Genomic DNA, 21,193 nt, shown 5'->3' with positions numbered 1-21,193 from the left:
TTAGCAGTAATAAAGTAACCGACTTTTGTTTGTATCAGGTTTTATGAGCCAGTGCAAGCCCTAAGTTGCCATAAAAAGTGCTGAAATAGAATTACAAATTATTAGCAAATTAGTGAATGAATTTAAAATTTTGATAATAATCCTTTAAAAGAATTGAAACTAATGAACTTTTCAAATGAATGAATTTATTTAATAACTATTTTGATGTTTTGAAATTATTGAGACCATTCAAATAAATTATATTAAGGAAATCCAATGCAAAATTGAAGAAGTGTGCAGAACCCATTATTTTACTATACCTGTATTAATGATGGCTCATTGATAATTGCAGTAAATTTAATAAAAGTGATTTACCAATTAAATGAAGAGGGGCAAATACAAAAAATTAACTCCAAGCTTTCAACTACAGACTTGTTTCATTAACTTGTGTACCTTTTAAATAAAATGAAAGACATCACTTGTCTACAAAATCCTTTTTTTCTGTAATTAGTCCCGTAGTACTTGTAGTTTTTATAAAGAAGAGGAAAAAGTTACAAATATTATAAATAATAAATATTTAAGGAAAATTGAATTTGCAAATAATGTTAAGACATTAATCAATTACACAAGATCACAAACTATGATATGTAAGAGATTCATAATTTCTTGTAAAACAATTTAACAAAATTATAAAATGCATTTCCACAAAGACATTTTATTTCATTAACAATCAATCAATTTAAAGACAAGTTGGAAAATTTAATCTAAAAAAAAAATGTTTGAAAAAATATGAAATAAAAATATGAATTCATCAAATGCTGTGTGAAAGTGAAACCACACTTTTTAGATTTATCAAGTTTAACAATTACTTACTAATACACACAGGAACATTTCCTGACCAGTTACCATTAGCTTGGCAAATTCTTTCAGTAGAACCAACAATCAAATAACCAGGTTGACAGTAAAAGAGAGCATGAGCAAGATAAGTTGTCTTTGACATATGTATTTCTCCATTCTTCATAATCTGATTGCCAGTTGGATGCCCACAGTCAACAACTATAAACAAGAGTATATATATGTGTGTGTGCGCGTGTGTGTATATATATATATATATATATAAAATATTTTAAGGGGTGTCCCAAGGCCCTTGAACACTTAACTGGTCCCTATAATTATCAAAAAAAATAGTTCTTCAAAAGTATATCATGTTGGGTCTCAAAAGAAGTGAAATTATATAAAAACTTCAAAAATAATCATTATTTTATAAAGTTATTGTTTTACTGAGTTTAAAAAATTGACTAAAACTACTTTACTACTTTAACATTACTTAAACTAAAAACTAAAAATATTCATTTTTACTGAAATTTTTTTTCTTAATGTTATATATATATATATATATATTTATATATATATATATATATATATATATATATATATATATATATATATATATATATATATATATATATATATATATATATATATATATATCATTTGAATTACTTTGAAGAAAGTAAAAAGTAGCAAATGCTATGGAAAGTCCATTTAAATTTGTATTCAGATAAAAAAGGATTTTGAAAGATTTAAATTCAAACTGATAAGCCTCCAGAAAATATTCAATACCATTTGCAACCAATGCACTCTTAACTGATCAGTTTAATTTTGTACATTGTATTTAAAACAACAAAACAACACAACATAACACAAAAAGCAACAACAACAAGTAAAACATATTTCAGTAAATAATTCAATTTAAAACTACTCACTGTTGCAAGTAGTGTCTTCTCCACTCCATACTAATTCTTTTTGACATATTCTCAACTCTGTTCCACTTGACTTGTAGCCTTGATCACATTTGATGTAAACATACTCCCCAGGACTAAAACTATTGTCAGAATAAAGCTTGGAATGTGGGGGAACATAAGGACTGCAACACGAGTTTGCTATAAAAAAAACCCCTAGGTATATATTTTGTCAAATGTTTACTTGTAACTTTAAATTTCTAGTTCTAAAAATCATCAAACATAATAACTACTTTTTACTTACAAATACATTTTGGAGCATTGTCAGACCATTTTCCATTAGCTTGACAACGACGCACACTACTTCCTTCCAAACACTGGCCAGCAACACATGAGTATTTTACAATACTATTGTACTTTTGTCCACCTACGTATTCGTATCGAGTGTTTCCTGTGTTTTCAACAGGTCCACATTCTATGACTAAACAATTTTTTACTTTTAATTACATTTTAACTAAACATTCAAAATATCTCATTCATTCATTCACTCATTCATACTTACTTTTACATTCTATTGATGCTTGGTTACCACCTGTCCATTGGCCATTACTTTGACATGTTCGATACAACAAATTCTGTTGAACAAGTGTATACCCTGTGTCACATTCAATTCTAACTGCACTTCCTACAACTGGAGATGTACCAAGAGTTCTTCCATTTAGAACAAAGAATGGCGGACAAACTTCAACTGAAAATAGATAAGAACTCTAAGAAAACATATTTAACAACAATAAATAACTTTAGGTAATTAATAAAGTTAGTTATTTTTTTTAATTTTCCTAAAATCAAGGGAAGGGGTGCACTGCAGTCAAGGATTCTACTAATGTATTTTATATTATTTTAAATGTCTCAACTTAGTTTCAGTTTGACTCCATTTAGCTTATTCCATTTAGCTTATTCCTTTTAGCTTAAACACTTATTTTTATCATTTTTATTAAATAAACATTTTAACATTTTACATATCAGTAATAAAACCGATATGAATATTAATTTTTAAAAATTTTCTGTTTTTCTGAATAGTTTAGATAGTACACTGGATCAATCTTTTATTACTTTTTAACTTAATCCTATGCGTATTTTGATAAAATAATTTGATTCCTTAGACATAACATTTATTCCTCTTCTCTTTTTTAACTATTTGTATTTGTATTTAACTTCAGTTTATTAGTGAAGTTGTTGTAACTTGTGAAACTTTGTTTAGTGAAGCTGTTGTGAAACTTAGTTAATGAAGCTGTTATAAAACTTTGGTTAGTGAATCTGTTGTAAAGCTTTGTTTAGTGAAGCTTTTATGAAAATTTGTTAGTAAAGCTATTGTGAAGCTTTGGTTAGTGAAGCTGTTGTAAAACTTTGGTTAGTGAAGCTGTTGCAAAAATTTGTACAACTTTATACAACTATACTAGCATTTTATTTTATTTTTTACATTTTATACAAAATAGAATTATACAACTATACTGGCATTTTTTAAATAAAATATATCTATTCAAAAATTTTAATGGTAGTAATTTAGATTTATTTTATTACATATTCTAAAATCTCTGCATATTTGCTTTCATCTTCCACTAAACAAGCTAAGTTTTTTGACCAAATAAAATGATAAAGTCAAGTAACTGCAGGATGGCAAAGTGTAGGATGCAAATCATAGTGACTCTGAACTTATTGCTGAATACCAAACACAATCAAATGTATCTGGACGACTGTTACACTTCCATGGAGGATAATAAATACTTCAACACATTATCTTATCATTCTTTATTTTACTGTTTGATTTATAACCATACATAAATGCTACAGAGCGCTGAGTCTGTGATAAGAATGATACAGAGTGCTAGTCTGTGAAAAGAATAATTATCAACCCAGAAGAAAATGTTGCTAATGATTTATGGCTTCAAATATTGCTTGAGCTTCTTTCTCCACTGATGAGTAGTATTGTTCACTTCCTTGAAGAGTACAAGTATGGAAGGCAATAAACCTTCCATCATGGTTAAGGGTGGCTGATATGACAAAATTTGAAGCATCAGTCTTTATAGTAAAAGCGATATTCTCAACAATGGAAGATTGAACAAGCTAGTTTTTTAAGTTTTCAAATGCTAATATTTGTTTGTGATTGAATAACACTATTCAAAGGTCACCATACTTAATGGTAATAGTTTCATGCAACTTATGAAAATCTGTAAAAAAAAAAATGATGTCATAAAATAAGTTATTTATGCAGTTTGAATATATTATAGATTTTATTTTGAAGAGTTATTAAAACATAACAATATCCATCTGATTTTGCAAAAGAATTTTGACAAAGAAGCTGATGTCATTCCAATTACATTCTTTTGATTAATAACTTCGAAATTGAGTAAATTTACTAGTATATTTATTATGGTTGTATGTTCTTGATGCATCTGGTGAGTTAAGATCTATCCTGAGCCTATTGATTTCATGAATCTATTTTTTTTGTTGATAATTATAGCTTTTTTGATTGTAATGAATAACCAAATATTATTTTGGCTCAAATGAGCTATAACAGTATTAGTCTATATAAGAAAGAAAAAATAATACATAACACAATAGTATAGATAATGTAAATTTTACTATATATATTGAAAATAATTTTATTACAAATATATCGAAATATTGTATATCAAGATAGATCATAAAAACACTTATGTCATGCTGTATATTTTACATTCTGTAATAGTGATGCAAAAAAAGGTTGCTTTTTTTAACATTTTAATTCTGAATGATTTTTTTTTCATGTGAAATTTTTTTTAAATAAAATCAGTAATATATTCAATATTATTAACATATTAAAGTGAATATTAGCTTGTTTCATATTAAATTTATCTTGAGCTTTGATTCTCATCAAATTTAAAAAGATATCTTTGAAAAAGTTAATTACAAAGGACAAAAATACTTTACTAACTACACTCATTAACAAGGATAAAGGAATACTTTACTAACTAAACTCATTTATAAGGATAAAAGGATAAGCTTGCACAAAAATCTGATTTAAAAATCTTGATGTAAATACTAGAGGCAACTTTATTCTAAAATTAATCAACAATATCAATTTAAACATGAAAAAAATGTAGCTATATTAATTCAATTATTTTATTAATACTATACAACTTAAAAAAAGGTAATTTTTATATTAAATTTTAGATTTATTTAGTATAAATAGATATAGTAAAAGTGAAATTTATAAAAAAAAAAGGTTTTTTTTATCTTTTTATTTTAGCTTTAAATTAATTTCAAATGTCATTACTATTTTATGTCAAAGTAGTTCATCTTTCTATAAAAATGTTGCTCATCAAATCATAGTAGTGCAATGTTCAGTTTCAAAATACCTCATGGCTCTGTATTCGATTACTGATGTTACTCATCGTCAAAACAAAAATAAATTTAAAATATTCATAAAAAAAATTTACTGTTTAACATAAATGTATATATATATATATATATGTTTATCATATATTCTAATATTATTTACTATTATATGTACTATGTTTACTATTATTTATTGCTTAACATGTTTATTATTATTAACTGTTTGATAAATATATATTTTTGTAATTTACTTGTCTATTATATATGTTTGGAATAATAACATAATTTTCTGATTTATTTTAACAATAAAATATTACCTTTTATTTTACTTGTGTAAAATGAAAGAGTATTAAAATATACTTTTAAATTTGTATATAAAAAAAGTAATAAACTTAAGTTACCAGAACAATATGGTGGCGTGCCATCCCAACCATTTGTAGTGCAGTATCTTACTGATGAACCAAATAACTTCAAATTAGGATTACATGTTACAGTAGCCTTAGCATTAAAGTGAAATCCATCAAGCTTTATCTGTCCATTTTCGGGAGCAAAAAGTTCCACACATTTAATCGCTAGAAATGAATTTAAAAAAAAATTTTTAAACAAAATATATAAACAAAATAAACATTGTTAATTTTTAAAACAAACCTTTTCCTTTGTAATACCTATCTTTTCGACAGTTTAGTAATAAAAAATGCTTAAATAATCTTTTAACTGACTTTTACCGGTTGTAAAATATTGTTTCAACTTTTATGTCATATTTAAGTAAAAAATGACATTATAAAAGCATGTCTGAAAATATATATATGTGTATATATATATATACATATATATATAAATATATATATATATATATATATATATATATATATATATATATATATATATATATATATATATATATATATATATATATATACACATGCCTGAACCAAAACCCTCAGTTAATGTGGCAGCACTCCTTGCATGTTCTACTTATTTTTCAGTCAATGTAATACCACCCCTTGAATGTTCTACATATTTGTCAATTGATGTAGCAACACTCCTCACATGTTCTACATACATGTCAGTTCATGAAGCAGCACTCTTTGCACTACCTATTTGTCAGTTGATGCATGTAAACAGTATAAAAATAAAAACATTGAGAAAGTTTCTAAATTTATTTAAAAAAATAAAAACATTCAGTCTGTGAAGTTGTGTTTTTGTGGTATACATCATATACAGCATGCAAAGTTAACCTCGACACTCAGCATATGCTGAGATTTTTGCAGAGGGCGAGTTAAAATTTTTTCTTTAAATGTTATTTTTTTATAGTTATTAACTAATAAAGATTTGGTAAAAAAATTATTAAACAATTTTTAAAAAGGAAGGCTAATAAAAAAAATTACAAAAATAAAATCATTTCTAAAACCAAATATAATATTATGTAATAAAAACTTTTCACTCAATTTCATTCAAGAAATTATAAGAAAACAGTTTATTAACGCAAAACTTTAATTCAATATTAAAAATGTTGCAGAGATAATGCTGAGATAAATACTTTTGGAATCAAGCCCTCAGCATTCATTTGTATAATATTTGACAAATAGGCAGTGCATGCAGTCCTCGCATGCTCTGCCTATTTGTCCATCAGTGTAGAAGCACTCTTTACATGTTTTATCTATTTGCCAGTCGATGTAACAACGCTCCTAGCATGTTCTACCTATTTGTCAGTTGATGTAGCAGCACTCGTCCCATGTTCTGCCTATTTGTCAGTTGATGTAGCAACACTCCTTGTATGTCTACTCTCTCTAAATCTATCATTCACTATTATTCCTGCTTGTCAAAGTAACTTTTCTTTTGTTAAGTCTTATCTCTTACATTGTTCACCAGACCTACTTGTTCTTTGTGAGACTAATTTGAGTTTGGCTGTCTCATCTTGTGATCTTTATGATCTTTATGGGTATTTAAATTCGTAAAAATTCACCTATTTGTTGGAAACTAGGTTTGAATCCACTGACTATTTTTTTATGTGCTATTTTTTTATGTGCTTGTTTAGCACCACTTCACTCTATTGCCTTTCTCTTTGTTCTATATCGCTCTCCTTTATTTAAAGACTGCACAACTTGACCAAGCCCTTTATCTTTATCCTTTAGCCAATATTGTTGTTGGTGACTTTAATGGTCATCAAACTGAATGGCTTGGCTTTAGTGCCAGTGACTCTGCAAGCGCTAAGGCCCATAACTTTTGCCTTTCTCAATCTTTAACTCAAATAGTCAATTTTTCAACTCGCTTTGCAGACAATCCAAACCATTTACCTTCTCTACTTGACTTATGTCTTGTTTCTGACCTTAGTCAGTGTTCAGTTTCTCTACATTCACCCTTAGGTGCTTCTGATCCGATTTGATTTCTCTAAAACTATTATCTCATTATTTTTGTCATCAGAATCTCCTTATCATCATACCTCTTACAACTACCTTAAAGCTGACTGGGAATCTTTCCGTGATTTTCTTTGTGATTGTTATTAGGTGAAAATCTTTTGTCTTGAAATGCGCTTCATACTTAACTTCTTGGATTCAGGCTGGCATGGAATCTTTTATTCCCTCTCAACGATTCCAAGTCAAGTCTCACTCTTCTTCATGGTTTTCCTTGCATTGCGCTGCTGCAATTTTCAATCAAAACAATTGTTTCCATATCTATCAGCAAAACAATTCTCCAGAAAACAGGCATCTGTTTACTATTGCAAGAAACTATTATTTGACAGTTTTTTTAATTGTTTAAACGTTTAAATAATATTCTGCTTAACGTTGATGATCACTTAAGTATAAAAAAAAAGACATTGATGATCACTTAAATATTTAAAAAAAAGCATTGAAAGAGACTTTTTTAGTACCATTTAAGTCTCTTTCAACTACTATGCAAATAAATAAATAAATTAACAACAGATTAATAACACTGCTATCAGTGTTATTAATCTGTTGATATCTGCTATCAGTGTTATTAATCTGTTGATATCTGCTATCAGTGTTATTAATCTGTTGATATCTGCTATCAGTGTTATTAATCTGCTGATATTTGCTATCAGTGTTATTAATCTGTTGATATCAGTTGTAAGTTGTAAAATTTTTTTATTAGTTAATAATTTGATGACTTCTGTAGTAATAGATAAACCTTATGTTAATTTTAATATTTAAGAACTCAAAGACAATGCTCTATTCAAAGGTCAAACTTTTATTAAAGGGATCAAACTTGATAAAGTTAATGCTTATCTCCAAAACCTTTGCATCTTACACAGTCAACTCTATGTTGCATGTTTAAGAACAAGATCCTTTAATACCTTATTTTAAAGAAAATTTTTACAAAAAATCTTTAATAAAAAAACTAGGTCATTTGATTGTTTGTTTTTTTAAATATTAAAAAAATAAGGTTGCATTTGTAAATGTTCCTGATTTATGTATTTTTTCTTAACTTATATAATTAACTATTTTTATGTGTTATTTATTATGTGTTTATAAGTGTTACGGTGATATGGGTTTAAATTTTGTAAGTTTGTAAATATATGAAATTTTTCTATGTTTTTGATACGTTATAATGTTATGTGTTTATAGTTAGTAACTGGTCATTAAATTGTTTTAATGGTTTCAGAGTTTTGTGACTTGGATTAGTTTACAGCAAGAGTGTTGTCCTTGCTAACCAAGTGGTGTACTTTGCTATAATATGACTTGGGTTTGTTGTGAGCAAGAATGTTGTATTTGCCAGTCAAGTCTTTTTTTATAATTTGTTAATATCTGCTTTATCATTTATATAATCTAAAACCTTTATATTATAAATAATAATTTGATGCAATCATAAAGTCTGTAGTAAAAGATAAACCTTATGTCATTTTTAAAATTTTTTAAGTAAATTATAAAATCAGAAATTTAACTCATTTTAGTCAACTCTATGTTGCATATTCAAGAACAAGATTGTTTAACAGCTTATTATTAAAATTGATGAACATTCATTACAAGGTATGTCATTTAATAAATGCTACACAAACAATGTTGTTTATTTTCTAATAGATTTTAATAAACTTTGTTTTTTAAAGTTAATAAACATGCATTATAAGGTATATCATTAAAGAAATATTACACAAATAAAGTTGTATTTGTGTATGTTTCTAATTTATATATCTTCCTTAACTTACATATTTAAATATTTTTATTTATTTATTTTTATTTATATAGTTAAGTATTTTTATATGATTGAGTAATGTGTATTATTTAGTATATGTGTTAAAGTTATATATGGGTTTACATTTTTGTAAGCTATATATTTTTATATATAACAAATATTTTTCAATATCTGTTATATATAAAGTGTTTCTATGTATATTGTGTGTTATAATATTATGTGTTTATATTTTGTAAGTGGTTATTATGTTGTTTTCATGATTTCATAGTGTTGTGACTTAGCTTAGTTTACAGCAAGAGTGTTGTCCCTGCAAGGCAAGTGGTGTACTTTACTATGATGTGAATTGGCTTTGTTGAGAGCAAGAATGTTGTCCTTGCTAGCTTTGTGGTGTACTATCATGATGGAACATAAAGTTTGATTGTAGTTAGTGTAATCATAAAATGTGTAAATTTTAATTAAATAATGCATTTTAAACAAAAGTTTTCATAGTCTGTAGAGTCGTTGAAACAACATCGGCAAGTGCTACCCCAACAGTAACAGAACCACATCTGCTGAAGTATATAAGTGATTTGTAATTTTTAAGGTTATTATAAAAATAAAATTTTAGAATTTAATGCACTACTTTTTAGTTTTAGATATACTGTATAAAAACTTTATGGCATTTAAAAAATTAAATAAGGAGCCTAAAGGGGATGCGACCATACCATAGGTTTTTAGAAATAGACTGTTGTAAATATTTTTGTAATTTTTTATAAAATAAAAAATTTTTCTCATTAAAATTTTTTTTATAAGCTTGCAGTTCCTGGAGTCTTATTCATACAATTATTTCTTACTTAAGATATACTGGTAGATCAGATTTGAAAAAAAAATGTTTTAACTTAAAATAATTGTTTTTATTTTTATAAAAGTTAGTAAACAAAGTGTTATAAAATTTGATAAAGTTGGTGTTAATCTAAAAAACCCTTGGTTTTCACACAAACCAAATTCTATGTAGTGCGTTCCAGAACCAAGTTGTTTGATAATTTTTTAAATTTTATAAACATGCATTTCAAGGTATGTCATTGAACAAATATTACACAAATGTTTTATTTTAAATATTATATTTGCAATATTCTTAAAAAGTATTTTTATTTCTCATATGATGTGGCAATGTGTGTTATTTGTTATGTGTTAATATGTGTTATATGAGGTTATATTGATTTATATTTTGTAAATATTTATGTAGATGTTTCTATGTGTGTGCTGTTAGTAGTTCAAATATGAACAATAAACTTAGGGTAATTCTATAACCCTTAACAACTTAAGCTAATTTTAAAATTGCTGTTGAATCTTTTTTTATGGATTATACTCCCAATAACTTTAACATTCTTAAACAAGCTAATATCTTTGTCCCTTAGAGGTTCAAGATATTAAGAGATTATTGTAACATGTTAAGCTGTTTGTTAATTTTATGATGTTATTGTTGTGATGTTTTGTGTTGATAGACAATTTGGCTTAACTTCAATTTGGTGTCTATTGTTAAAAATAATTATTGGGTCATTTCATTACTAATACTAGCAACATATAATCACTAAAAGCAAAGGATTCATTTTTTAAATAAAAACAATTTAAGAAATGTTCTGAATGTTGAACGTTTTCTAAAAGCTAAAACAAAGTTTCGTTAATCTTTATACGATTTACTAAAAGCTATATAATAAAGAAACAATGTTATAATTTACTAAAAGCTATAGAATAATGAAACAATGTTATAATTTACTAAAAGCTATAGAATAATGAAACAATGTTATAACTTACTAAAAGCTATATAATAATGAAACAATGTTATAATTTACTAAAAGCAATAGAATAATGAAACAATGTTATAACTTACTAAAAGCAATAGAATAATGAAACAATGTTATAATTTACTAAAAGCTATAGAATAATGAAACAATGTTATAATTAGCTAAAAGCAATAGAATAATGAAACAATGTTATAATGCAAATTGTTTTTACAAGTACTTTTGTTACTTTTTTTATGTTAAATTTTTTTTTTTGTTACAAAAAAAGTTTATAGCTGTGTTTTACCTCAAGAAAAGTATATATTTTGTTTCTCACATAAATATATTTTTTCTCTTTGGAATTACTATTTTGTATAGATAAGTTGGCCATTTTTGCTTTGTTGTTTTTATATTTCCGTTATATTTTTATATGTAAAGGGAAACCATTTATACTTTATCACCTTTTGTGATTATGATTCAGATGATTTCACAAACAACAGTTATAATAATAATTACTTAACTGCCAAAATTAAGTATTTATTTAAGTATTAACTGCCAAAATTAAGTATTAAGTTTTAAAAAACAGCTTGATTGAAAGATTTTGTTAAGACTACTTAACAGAAAAATTTATAAAAAAATTTCAAACAAAGAGCTAACGTATTTAACATAACTAGGAATTGCTGCCAATTTTTTATCTTAATATAAGAGGGTTTAATCTTAATATGAGAAGGTTTAATCTTAGTATGAGAGGGTTTAAAAAAATTAATTTATAAAAAATTTTATTATAAAGTTAAGTTTTCAAAATCAGCATAAGAAATGCTACCCAACTGTCATCTATATTAAAGATACTTTTGTTATGTAAAAAACATTGAAATTAGTTTTGTAAATTGTTAACCAAAAACCAAAAATTTTAAATCAAATAATTTTCTGCCTTTTTTTTATAATATATTGGATTAAATGAGGTTAAATTAAAAACAAGTTTAGATATAGTCGGGCATGGAACATAGTTACCCGTGTATGACCCGTATAGAACAAGTCCTGCCAGCTTATAAAATATAATAATTTTTGGTAATTTTTTTTATAAAAGTGTATCAATATTTTTATTTTATCTCAAGAAATTTGTGTTTTTTATATCTTACATAAAATGGTATACTTTTTCTCTTTAAAATTATTATTTCGTAGAGATATATTGATCAATTACATACCTTTTTAGTCAAATTTTAATATAATAATTTAAAATTTTGTCAAAGCCTGTATTAAAAACAACCTAATTGAAGAGTTTTGTAAAGAGTTTGTTACATAAAAGTTCTTATAACATGGTCTCCACTCTGCTGGAAAAACTGAAAAAACTAGAAAGGACTGTTTTTGAAAAACATGCTAAAAACATTGATTCAATGATTCTAAAAATATTCCAGTTATTTTCCAGTTTTTACATCATCCTTTTTAAAAACAGCCATATACATTTTTTCCAGCAGAGTGAACACCATATATAAGAAATATCAAACAGATAGAGCTAACACATACAACATAACGAGGTTTTGTGACCAGTTTCTGTGTCCTCTTTTGCTTTTTATGAAAAGGTTATATTTTATTATAGCCTTAAGTTTCCGAAAACAGCGAGAGAAATGTTACGCAACTATATACATATATACAATACTATACATATCGCTATACATATACATATATATAATACTATACATATCCCTATACATATACATATATACAATACTATACATATCGCTATACATATACATATATACAATACTATACATATCCCTATACATATACATATATACAATACTATACATATCCCTATACATATACATATATACAATACTATACATATCGCTATACATATACATATATATAATACTATACATATCCCTATACATATACATATATACAATACTATACATATCCCTATACATATACATATATACAATACTATACATATCGCTATACATATACATATATATAATACTATACATATCCCTATACATATACATATATACAATACTATACATATCTCTATACATATACATATATACAATACTATACATATCCCTATACATATACATATATATAATACTATACATATCACTTATTTTTGTAAATACAATAGATTTAATATATATAACTTAATAAAAATTATTTCAAAACTATTATTTTTGATCTCAAAAGCTAAAACTGCTTTCTTTTTGGAAATAATGTAATATAATGATGATTTCTTTAATAATTTTGATTTTAGCTACATCTGCATTTAAAAAAAATAGGCGATGTAAAAGATCAGTAATGATCTGGCTAGCCAACTATCTTAAAAGAAAGAAATGAACATTTATTAATTTGTTTCATACATCACAAAAAATTATCATTAACTGCTTTAAAAATATACTTCAAAAATATGCAAACAACAAATTAAATTAAACTTCAGCAATGTCATGCTAACAGTCCTGACTTAAATTATATAGAAAGGTTATGGACATGGCTGGTTCATTTTCTCAGAAAAGTAGAAATATCAAATATTTAACTATTAAAAAAAGATTTTAATTTTTTATTTTTTTTATGATTTAAGTGCAATAAAGAATGGCTGGACACCTGAAAAAATAACTCAAAATCTTGTAAATTTTATGATAAAATGATTATATATTATCACTATATAATAATGTTGAACATAATAGTAATAGCTTACTCATGCACGTTTGACACCAAACTCTTGGCAGTTATTAAAGTCTTGTTAATAGTGAGAAAATGTTTTCTAACCCTTTTTTATATGAAGTGAAAAAATTTATGTAAATATATAAATATGCAACTTATGAAAATTTATAGTAATATGTCATTTACATTTAATGCAAAATTTCCCTTTGTATAGATTGAATATACCAAAATAAAATACTATGCTTTATAGTTGATTTGAACCCACAAAATTGTCAGGATGTTGCATATGTTTTCATAATATTTCTATAACTTTTTTATACTGATTATGATGATTTAACACTTTTTAAGAAGATACTCTAAATAAGTACAACTATATTGCATAACAGCATTGCATAGAAATTTATAAAATTTAAAAACCATAATATTTTATCAAAAATAAAAAATAAAAAAAATAATTTATTATTTTTCGTTTTTTTGTATCAAAATTATTGTAACTAAATTTTTTATTTCTATATGGTGTATGCAGTCATGACCAAAAAGATCAGACCTCCTAAAACTTATAACAAAAAATCATTTTTTATTGTTCACTGGTTAAATGCTAACCTAATATGTTTAAATACAAAAAAAACTGAACTAATCTTTTAATCATCTTCTAGAAAAACACACAATCAAAACAACAATTCTAAAATTAAAATTAAAATTAAAATTAATAGTAAACGGTTATACCCTACAAAAGTTATTAAATATCTCGGTGTTTTGATTGACTGCAATCTCTCGTGGAATTTTCATATTGATGAGCTACGCAAGAAACTAACTTGAGCTAACAGCGCACTTTCAATAATTCATCATTATGTCGATAAATTCACACTAAAGAATATTTACTGTGATTATTTTTATTGCATCTTAGTTACTGTTGTCAAATTTGGGGTCAAAATGGCAACTATCACATCAAAAAATTGATGTCCTCTCAATGTCAATATATATAATGGAAAACTTATTGTACCATCACTTAAAACTCAGAAGTATGGTAAACATTCTGTTATCTATCAGTGCATTTGTGAATGGAGTCTTGTATGCATAGTGAATGAGTTCAAAAAACTCCAACCACCGTTATCGACTTTTCTTAATTTAAAACAAAATCAATTTAAAAAAATTCTGAGAAAATTTTATTCTAACTTATTGACATAATTTTTACTAAAATATACTCTTATTTTTATATTTTTTATTTATCTTATTTATATATCTTTTTTTTGTTAATTATGATTACTATAACTATTATCATTAATTTCATGTTTGTTTATTTTTTATTATTATCATCAAAGTATGATTTTTAAATGTTTACTTAGTTTATGTTCTATGTGTGTATGCTTATTATTAATCATATTATATTTAAAAACTGGTGTCACTCCTTTGATCAGAATTCTGTTTGAATGACACCATCATTATCAATCATTTAGTTATTATTATTAAATACTTATAATTAATTTACTCATTATCATATTATTTTATATTATCATCATTTATATATATATATATATATATATATATATATATATATATATATATATATATATATATATATATATATATATATATATATATATATATATATATATATATTATTAAGCAATTATTTTTACTTACTACAATCAAGTTATGAAGTTTATTATTATTATTATTACATTTATTATTATTATAATACTATTGTATGATTTAAAAAAGGAAAATAAATATCTTGTTGTTGTTGTTGTTGCTGTTATACTATTTTATGTATTTATTAAAAGTAAATGTTTTAATTGAAAAACAACATATATAAACACAAAAAATAAAGTCATAACAATAAAGAATAAGATCACAGTATAAAACATGTTTAATATATTGTATGAGTTTGTCAAACATTTAGATCAGCCTCTATTCTTTGTGGCACTGTGGCAACAAGAGACCCTCAATAATCAACTGTTACGCTTTCTACTAATAAGGTTGGGTTCTGTTACAAAACTTCTGCTTTCAACAGTTTTGAATGAGATTTAAATTGATTAACTTGTTCAGCCTAAGACAACTACATTAATCTCATTACCTTGGGTCATGAATCAACAGTTTTTGCCTGGTGACAATTCGCCCAATTTCGCATGAAAATATCAAACTTTCTGATTCAAAACTATTTAAACCCGATGTATTTCAAAATAAATGGTGTAATTGATAATCTCATCTTGTTGTCATAACCATAAGTGTCATAACCATACTCAAAGATAATAATGATTGAATTACATCTGATATTTATGTATAAAGAGCATTTAAGATAATTTACTTTTAGATGTCAACTATAAAATCATCTGCACAAAGCAAGATTGTTTAGTGTTTTGCCAGCATGCATATTTTGCATTTGTAGGTAATTTTCATAATAATAATAAATGGTACAGTTTTGGCCATAACTGCATATTTTACTTATATTAACAAAAAATAAAAAAGCAAAATACAATTCAGTTCCAATGTATATTATATATGTTTATTCTATATCTTCTTGAAATCTTATGTAAAAAGTACCCCTAATTGTTTCCCATGTAATTATATGTGAGTGTGTACATTCACTTTTTTTTTTTTTTGTCATCTCCTTTTTTTTTTGTTCTTTTTTTTGTTAATCTTTTTTCTCAATCTAACAATATATAATTTTATATATAAATTATATAATTTTATATTTTAAAATAACTAATAATATAATTACGCTGGCAAAATGGTACACTTCCAGACCAGGTTTTATCAGCAGCACAAAATCTTTCTTTTACTCCATTCAATTTGTATCCAGTATCACAACTATATACAGCAATGTCTTTTGTCACTTTACAAACTCCATTTTTTATTTGAGCAGGTAAATCACTACATTTTTGGACTAAAACAAAATAATGAGTATAAGGAAAAACAGGTACAAAAACATTTATATATTATAGTTATACTTTTAATTAAAAAAATTTTATATAACTTTTATATAGTATGCTTTTGATAAAAAAAAAAAAATAACAACTCAGTGTTTTGCTATGGTTTTTGTGTGTTATTTTGTGATTTTGTGATTCAAAATTCTAATTGAAGCTCAATCGTCTAATATTTACTACATGGTTAAGTTCAATTTTTTATTTGGGCCCCTAATATTATTAAAAAAAAGTTCTTCAAAAATATATCAACCTGGTACTCAAATGGAGTGAAATTTTAGGCCAGGGTGCCCCAACAGTAACTAGATCATTTTAAATTTGAATAACTTTTTACAATAACTAAGTTTTATTTATTAAATTACAGATTAATAAAACATAATCCTTGTAAATCAAATGTGGAGAAATTCACAACCAAACAACTTGTTAAAATAATCAAATTTTTTACTGGAAAATAGATGATCAAATGTAGTAATGCAAAGAGCTTGTCATTTTGGAGTTAGAAAACCAGCATATTATTGGGTACGATAAGTATATGCTATCCATTTCCAAGAATTGGCAAGGCAAAAATATCAGTTCATTAACTATCTTATTATGGCGACTTCCACCTAAACTGTTATTTTAATAAACAAAATATGAAGTTTTGGGCTACAAAAAATCTGAAAATAATCCACCATCAATGTCTTCATACTGTAAAATCAACAGTTTTGTGTGATGTACACGCAGAAAAAGTTCTAGGACATTATTTCTTTGAAGACAATGGAGAAAACACACTAACTATTAATGGTAAAAGGAATTGAGAATTGCCAGAGAATTTCATTTTTCAAAATTAAATAAAATATACTTCCAAAAAGTATGTTTTTTGTTTATAAAATTATTAATATATATTGAAAAAAAATTTAAAAAGTTACTTTATTTTAAATGATCTAGTGGCACTATATATATATATATATATATATATATATATATATATATATATATATATATATATATATATATATATATATATATATATATATATATATATATATATATATATATATATATATATAAATACATATAATATATATATATATATATATACATACATATAATATATATATATATATATATATATATATATATATATATATATATATATATATATATATATATATATATATATATATGTATATATATATATATATATAAATATATATATATATATATATGTATGTATATATATATATATATATATATATAAATATATATATATATATATATATATATATTCATATATATATATATATATATATATATATATATATATATATATATATACATATATATATATATATATATATATATATATATATATATATATATATATATATATATATATATTATATGTATGTATACATACATATATACATATATATAATATATATATATATATATATATATATATATATATATTATATGTATGTATACATACATACATACATATATATAATATATATATATATATATATATATATTATATATATGTATGTATGTATGTATGTATATATGTATGCATACAAACATATATTTATATATGTGTGCATATATATAGTATATGATAGAAAAAATTCATTTACATATGCAAGAGAACCCATCTGGTGCAAGTAAATATCCTGGACGACAACTACAAACATAAGATCCAAGTGTATTTTGGCAGAGTTGCTCACACTTATTTGTGCTTGAAGAATCACATTCATTAAAATCTAAAATTTAAAACAAAAATATCAAAAACTTTTAAGTTTGTAAATATTTAGAAAAAACATTTAGATTTTTGTTACCATAGCAATATCTCTGTCCTGGTAAGTGAAAATATCCTTTAGGGCATTTACATGAAAATGATCCCACTAAATCATCACATCCAAACTCACAACCAGTATTTCTTTGGCATTCATTTTCATCTTAAAAATGATAAGTAAATAATATAATTATTTAAATTAATAAAATATAATAATAAATTAATAAAAATAAATAATGAAAAGTATATAATCACCACATCATTATACAAACTGTAGTTTGTTGCACTTTGAAACTGCAATCACTATTACAAATGCAGCAAAAATGTTTTTGATAACTTACTGTTAAGGAGAAATATGTGACTCACCATAACATGACATTTGATTTCTAGGGTCCAAAACTTTCCCGATAGGGCAGTAACACTTAAATGATCCTATAGTATTTTCACATCCATCTGAACAGTATTTCAGTTTACATTCATCAATATCTATAATAAAATACAATTTTAATTGAAAAGTATTTACAAAACGAAAATTATCATAGTAAGACAATCAAATTAAAAAAATTAACATTATCATTGTTATCAATGTATAAAGAAATTTTAATACAAGTTTAAATGAAAAGTATTTAAAAAACAAAACTTAATATTAAAAGACAATCAAATTTAAAAAAAAATCAACATTATCATCAAATATGAAAAAAAAACCTGTAAAAATAATTTTCAAGATCAATTACCAACACATTCTAGATAAATAAAGAAATAAATAAAGAAAAAAATAAAATAATAAATTTTCAAGATCAATTACCAACACATTCTGGAACTCTATGATCTTGATAAATTCCTTTAAGACATTTAATTTGAGAGATACCAACTAATTGGTAACCAGTTTCGCATTGGAATTCTGCGTAGTCAGAATGTTTTATTATAAGACCATGAATAGGAGCATCAATGTCATTTACAGAACATTCTAAATATCAAATATTTTAAGGTATGGGATAAATGCTTTGAAAAATTTTTGGTCAAAGTATAAATTTTGAAAGTATAATAAATATAAAAAATACCTGAAGTTTCACAATATTTACCAGAGTAACCTAGCTGACATTTGCAAAAGAAAGCTTGATATAAGTCTATGCATGTTGCTCCATTTTTACATGGGTTTGCTTTGCAATCATTAACATCTTGCCTAATCATTGGAACTCCTTGAGGATCTAAAAATTAAAAAATATAGATGCAAGAAAGAAAATGAAGTATGCTTTTATTTAACATAAAAGCATACTTAATATAATACAAATCAATAGAAAAAAAAAAGCATATATGTGATTTGAAATAATGAAACAAAATAAAAGATTATATGATGTGACTTGAAATAATGAAACAAAATAGGGTTGTACAAAAATAATAAATTTAGATTAACAAAAAAAAAAAAGTCATTAAAACAATATGTTATTTATAACTAATAACAGGTGATGAAAAAAAAATGAGACTGCCTCTAAAAGGGCATAACTCCTTTATTTTAAATGATTTTTTTAAAATTAAAAATGTATAAAGTAGAGAATTTTTTGAGCTTTCAAAACATATATTTAATTATCTTCTATTACTCCATTTCTACGAATATTATCGATTCGACCTTTTACCGATCCCATAAGGCGTTGTATGGCAGTAAAGTCGATCTTATTCTAAACTTTATTTATTATAAACAATACTTTATTCTATTGCAAAGTTGATCAATCGTTTCTGCTTGCCCGTTGTTCTTGTATACTTCTCCTTTCAATTGAGACCAAAAGTCCTCAATAGGCCTGCATTCAGGTACGTTGGGAGGGTTATCTTCCTTTTCAACAAAATTGATGTTATTTTGTCTGAAATACTCCACTACAGTTTTTTCAAAAAGTATAGAAATACCTTGAGTTGAAATGCAAATCCAGACCAACACTTTTTGCTCATATTTTTCAACTGGATCATATTTTACGCTTGGTGGTGTCAAAGCAATGTTACTTAAGTAGAAATTTTGGTTTCCGCTAATGGTGCTATGCTTTAAAGTGAAATAAGATTCATCATCAATTATCCAATCGTGATTCTTATATTTTTTCGTATAATCGACTGCATCTGGTTCTTATTTTGCGTTTTTGTGACTCTATTCTAAATGGAATCTTTGCTTTTTTTTTTGCATTTAATATCTGTGTATTTCTTCATATCTGTGTATTTTGCCTATAAAAGACTGATCGCACACATATTTTTTAGCTGCTTGTCTTTGTGAGACGCCATCCTTGTGGTCAAACATGGTCTTCAGCTTGGTAATGCTTTTTTTCGCCATTTTTTTGCGACTCAACCACTTCCTTTAACTCTTTGAGTTCCGATTTCATTTTCTGCGCGTTCAATTATGCGGTATATGGTTGCTTTTGGTATTTTTTCTCCTTTAAAATGATAATAAGTGTAATATTTACCATTTTGCTTATTGTCCATGTAAAATCCATACACACATTCATGGAGAAGCTCTTGCTTAGATTTGTTTATTTTCATTTTAAATCGTTGAATTTTAATTACTTTTTTTTTATTTAAAACTAGAACAAATTTGCAATAAAATACATACAAAATATATATACAGCTAATGGTATTAGTACATGCAAATATAAATTGAACGCAGTCTTATTTTTTTGACATCACCCGTTAATAATATTTTCCTTCATCACTTAAAAAAAAATCATATCTAAGGGTAACTTCCCCAAAACAAACTTTTTCAAAGATAGTTTTAACTGGAGAACATTCTTGCCTAATGTATCACCATACCTAAAGGATAGCCATAAAGAATGGATACAACTTAATTAAACAACA

The 21,193-nt window shown here is 24.8% G+C and overlaps 1 protein-coding gene across 3 annotated transcripts in view; it reads right to left on the bottom strand.

Moving 5' to 3' along the window:
* The window catches only part of LOC100210803 (sushi, von Willebrand factor type A, EGF and pentraxin domain-containing protein 1), a 101,665-nt gene that overhangs the window by 9,252 nt on the left and 71,220 nt on the right, over nt 1–21,193 (bottom strand). For all 3 annotated transcript variants that reach the window (XM_065811419.1, XM_065811420.1, XM_065811421.1), the window contains 11 exons: nt 19,426–19,572; nt 19,170–19,331; nt 18,731–18,850; nt 18,408–18,527; nt 18,207–18,332; nt 16,389–16,553; nt 5,501–5,671; nt 2,284–2,469; nt 2,026–2,202; nt 1,746–1,922; nt 853–1,035 (listed from right to left, as the gene is read on the bottom strand). In XM_065811419.1, coding sequence (XP_065667491.1) covers nt 853–1,035; nt 1,746–1,922; nt 2,026–2,202; nt 2,284–2,469; nt 5,501–5,671; nt 16,389–16,553; nt 18,207–18,332; nt 18,408–18,527; nt 18,731–18,850; nt 19,170–19,331; nt 19,426–19,572 — 1,734 coding nt within the window. The remainder of the gene's footprint in view (nt 1–852; nt 1,036–1,745; nt 1,923–2,025; nt 2,203–2,283; nt 2,470–5,500; nt 5,672–16,388; nt 16,554–18,206; nt 18,333–18,407; nt 18,528–18,730; nt 18,851–19,169; nt 19,332–19,425; nt 19,573–21,193) is intronic.

The sequence above is a fragment of the Hydra vulgaris genome, chromosome 12 (assembly GCF_038396675.1).
Source record: "Hydra vulgaris chromosome 12, alternate assembly HydraT2T_AEP".
In the NCBI taxonomy this organism is placed as follows: Eukaryota; Metazoa; Cnidaria; class Hydrozoa; order Anthoathecata; family Hydridae; genus Hydra; species Hydra vulgaris.
This window is presented reverse-complemented; position numbering and strand designations above follow the sequence as displayed.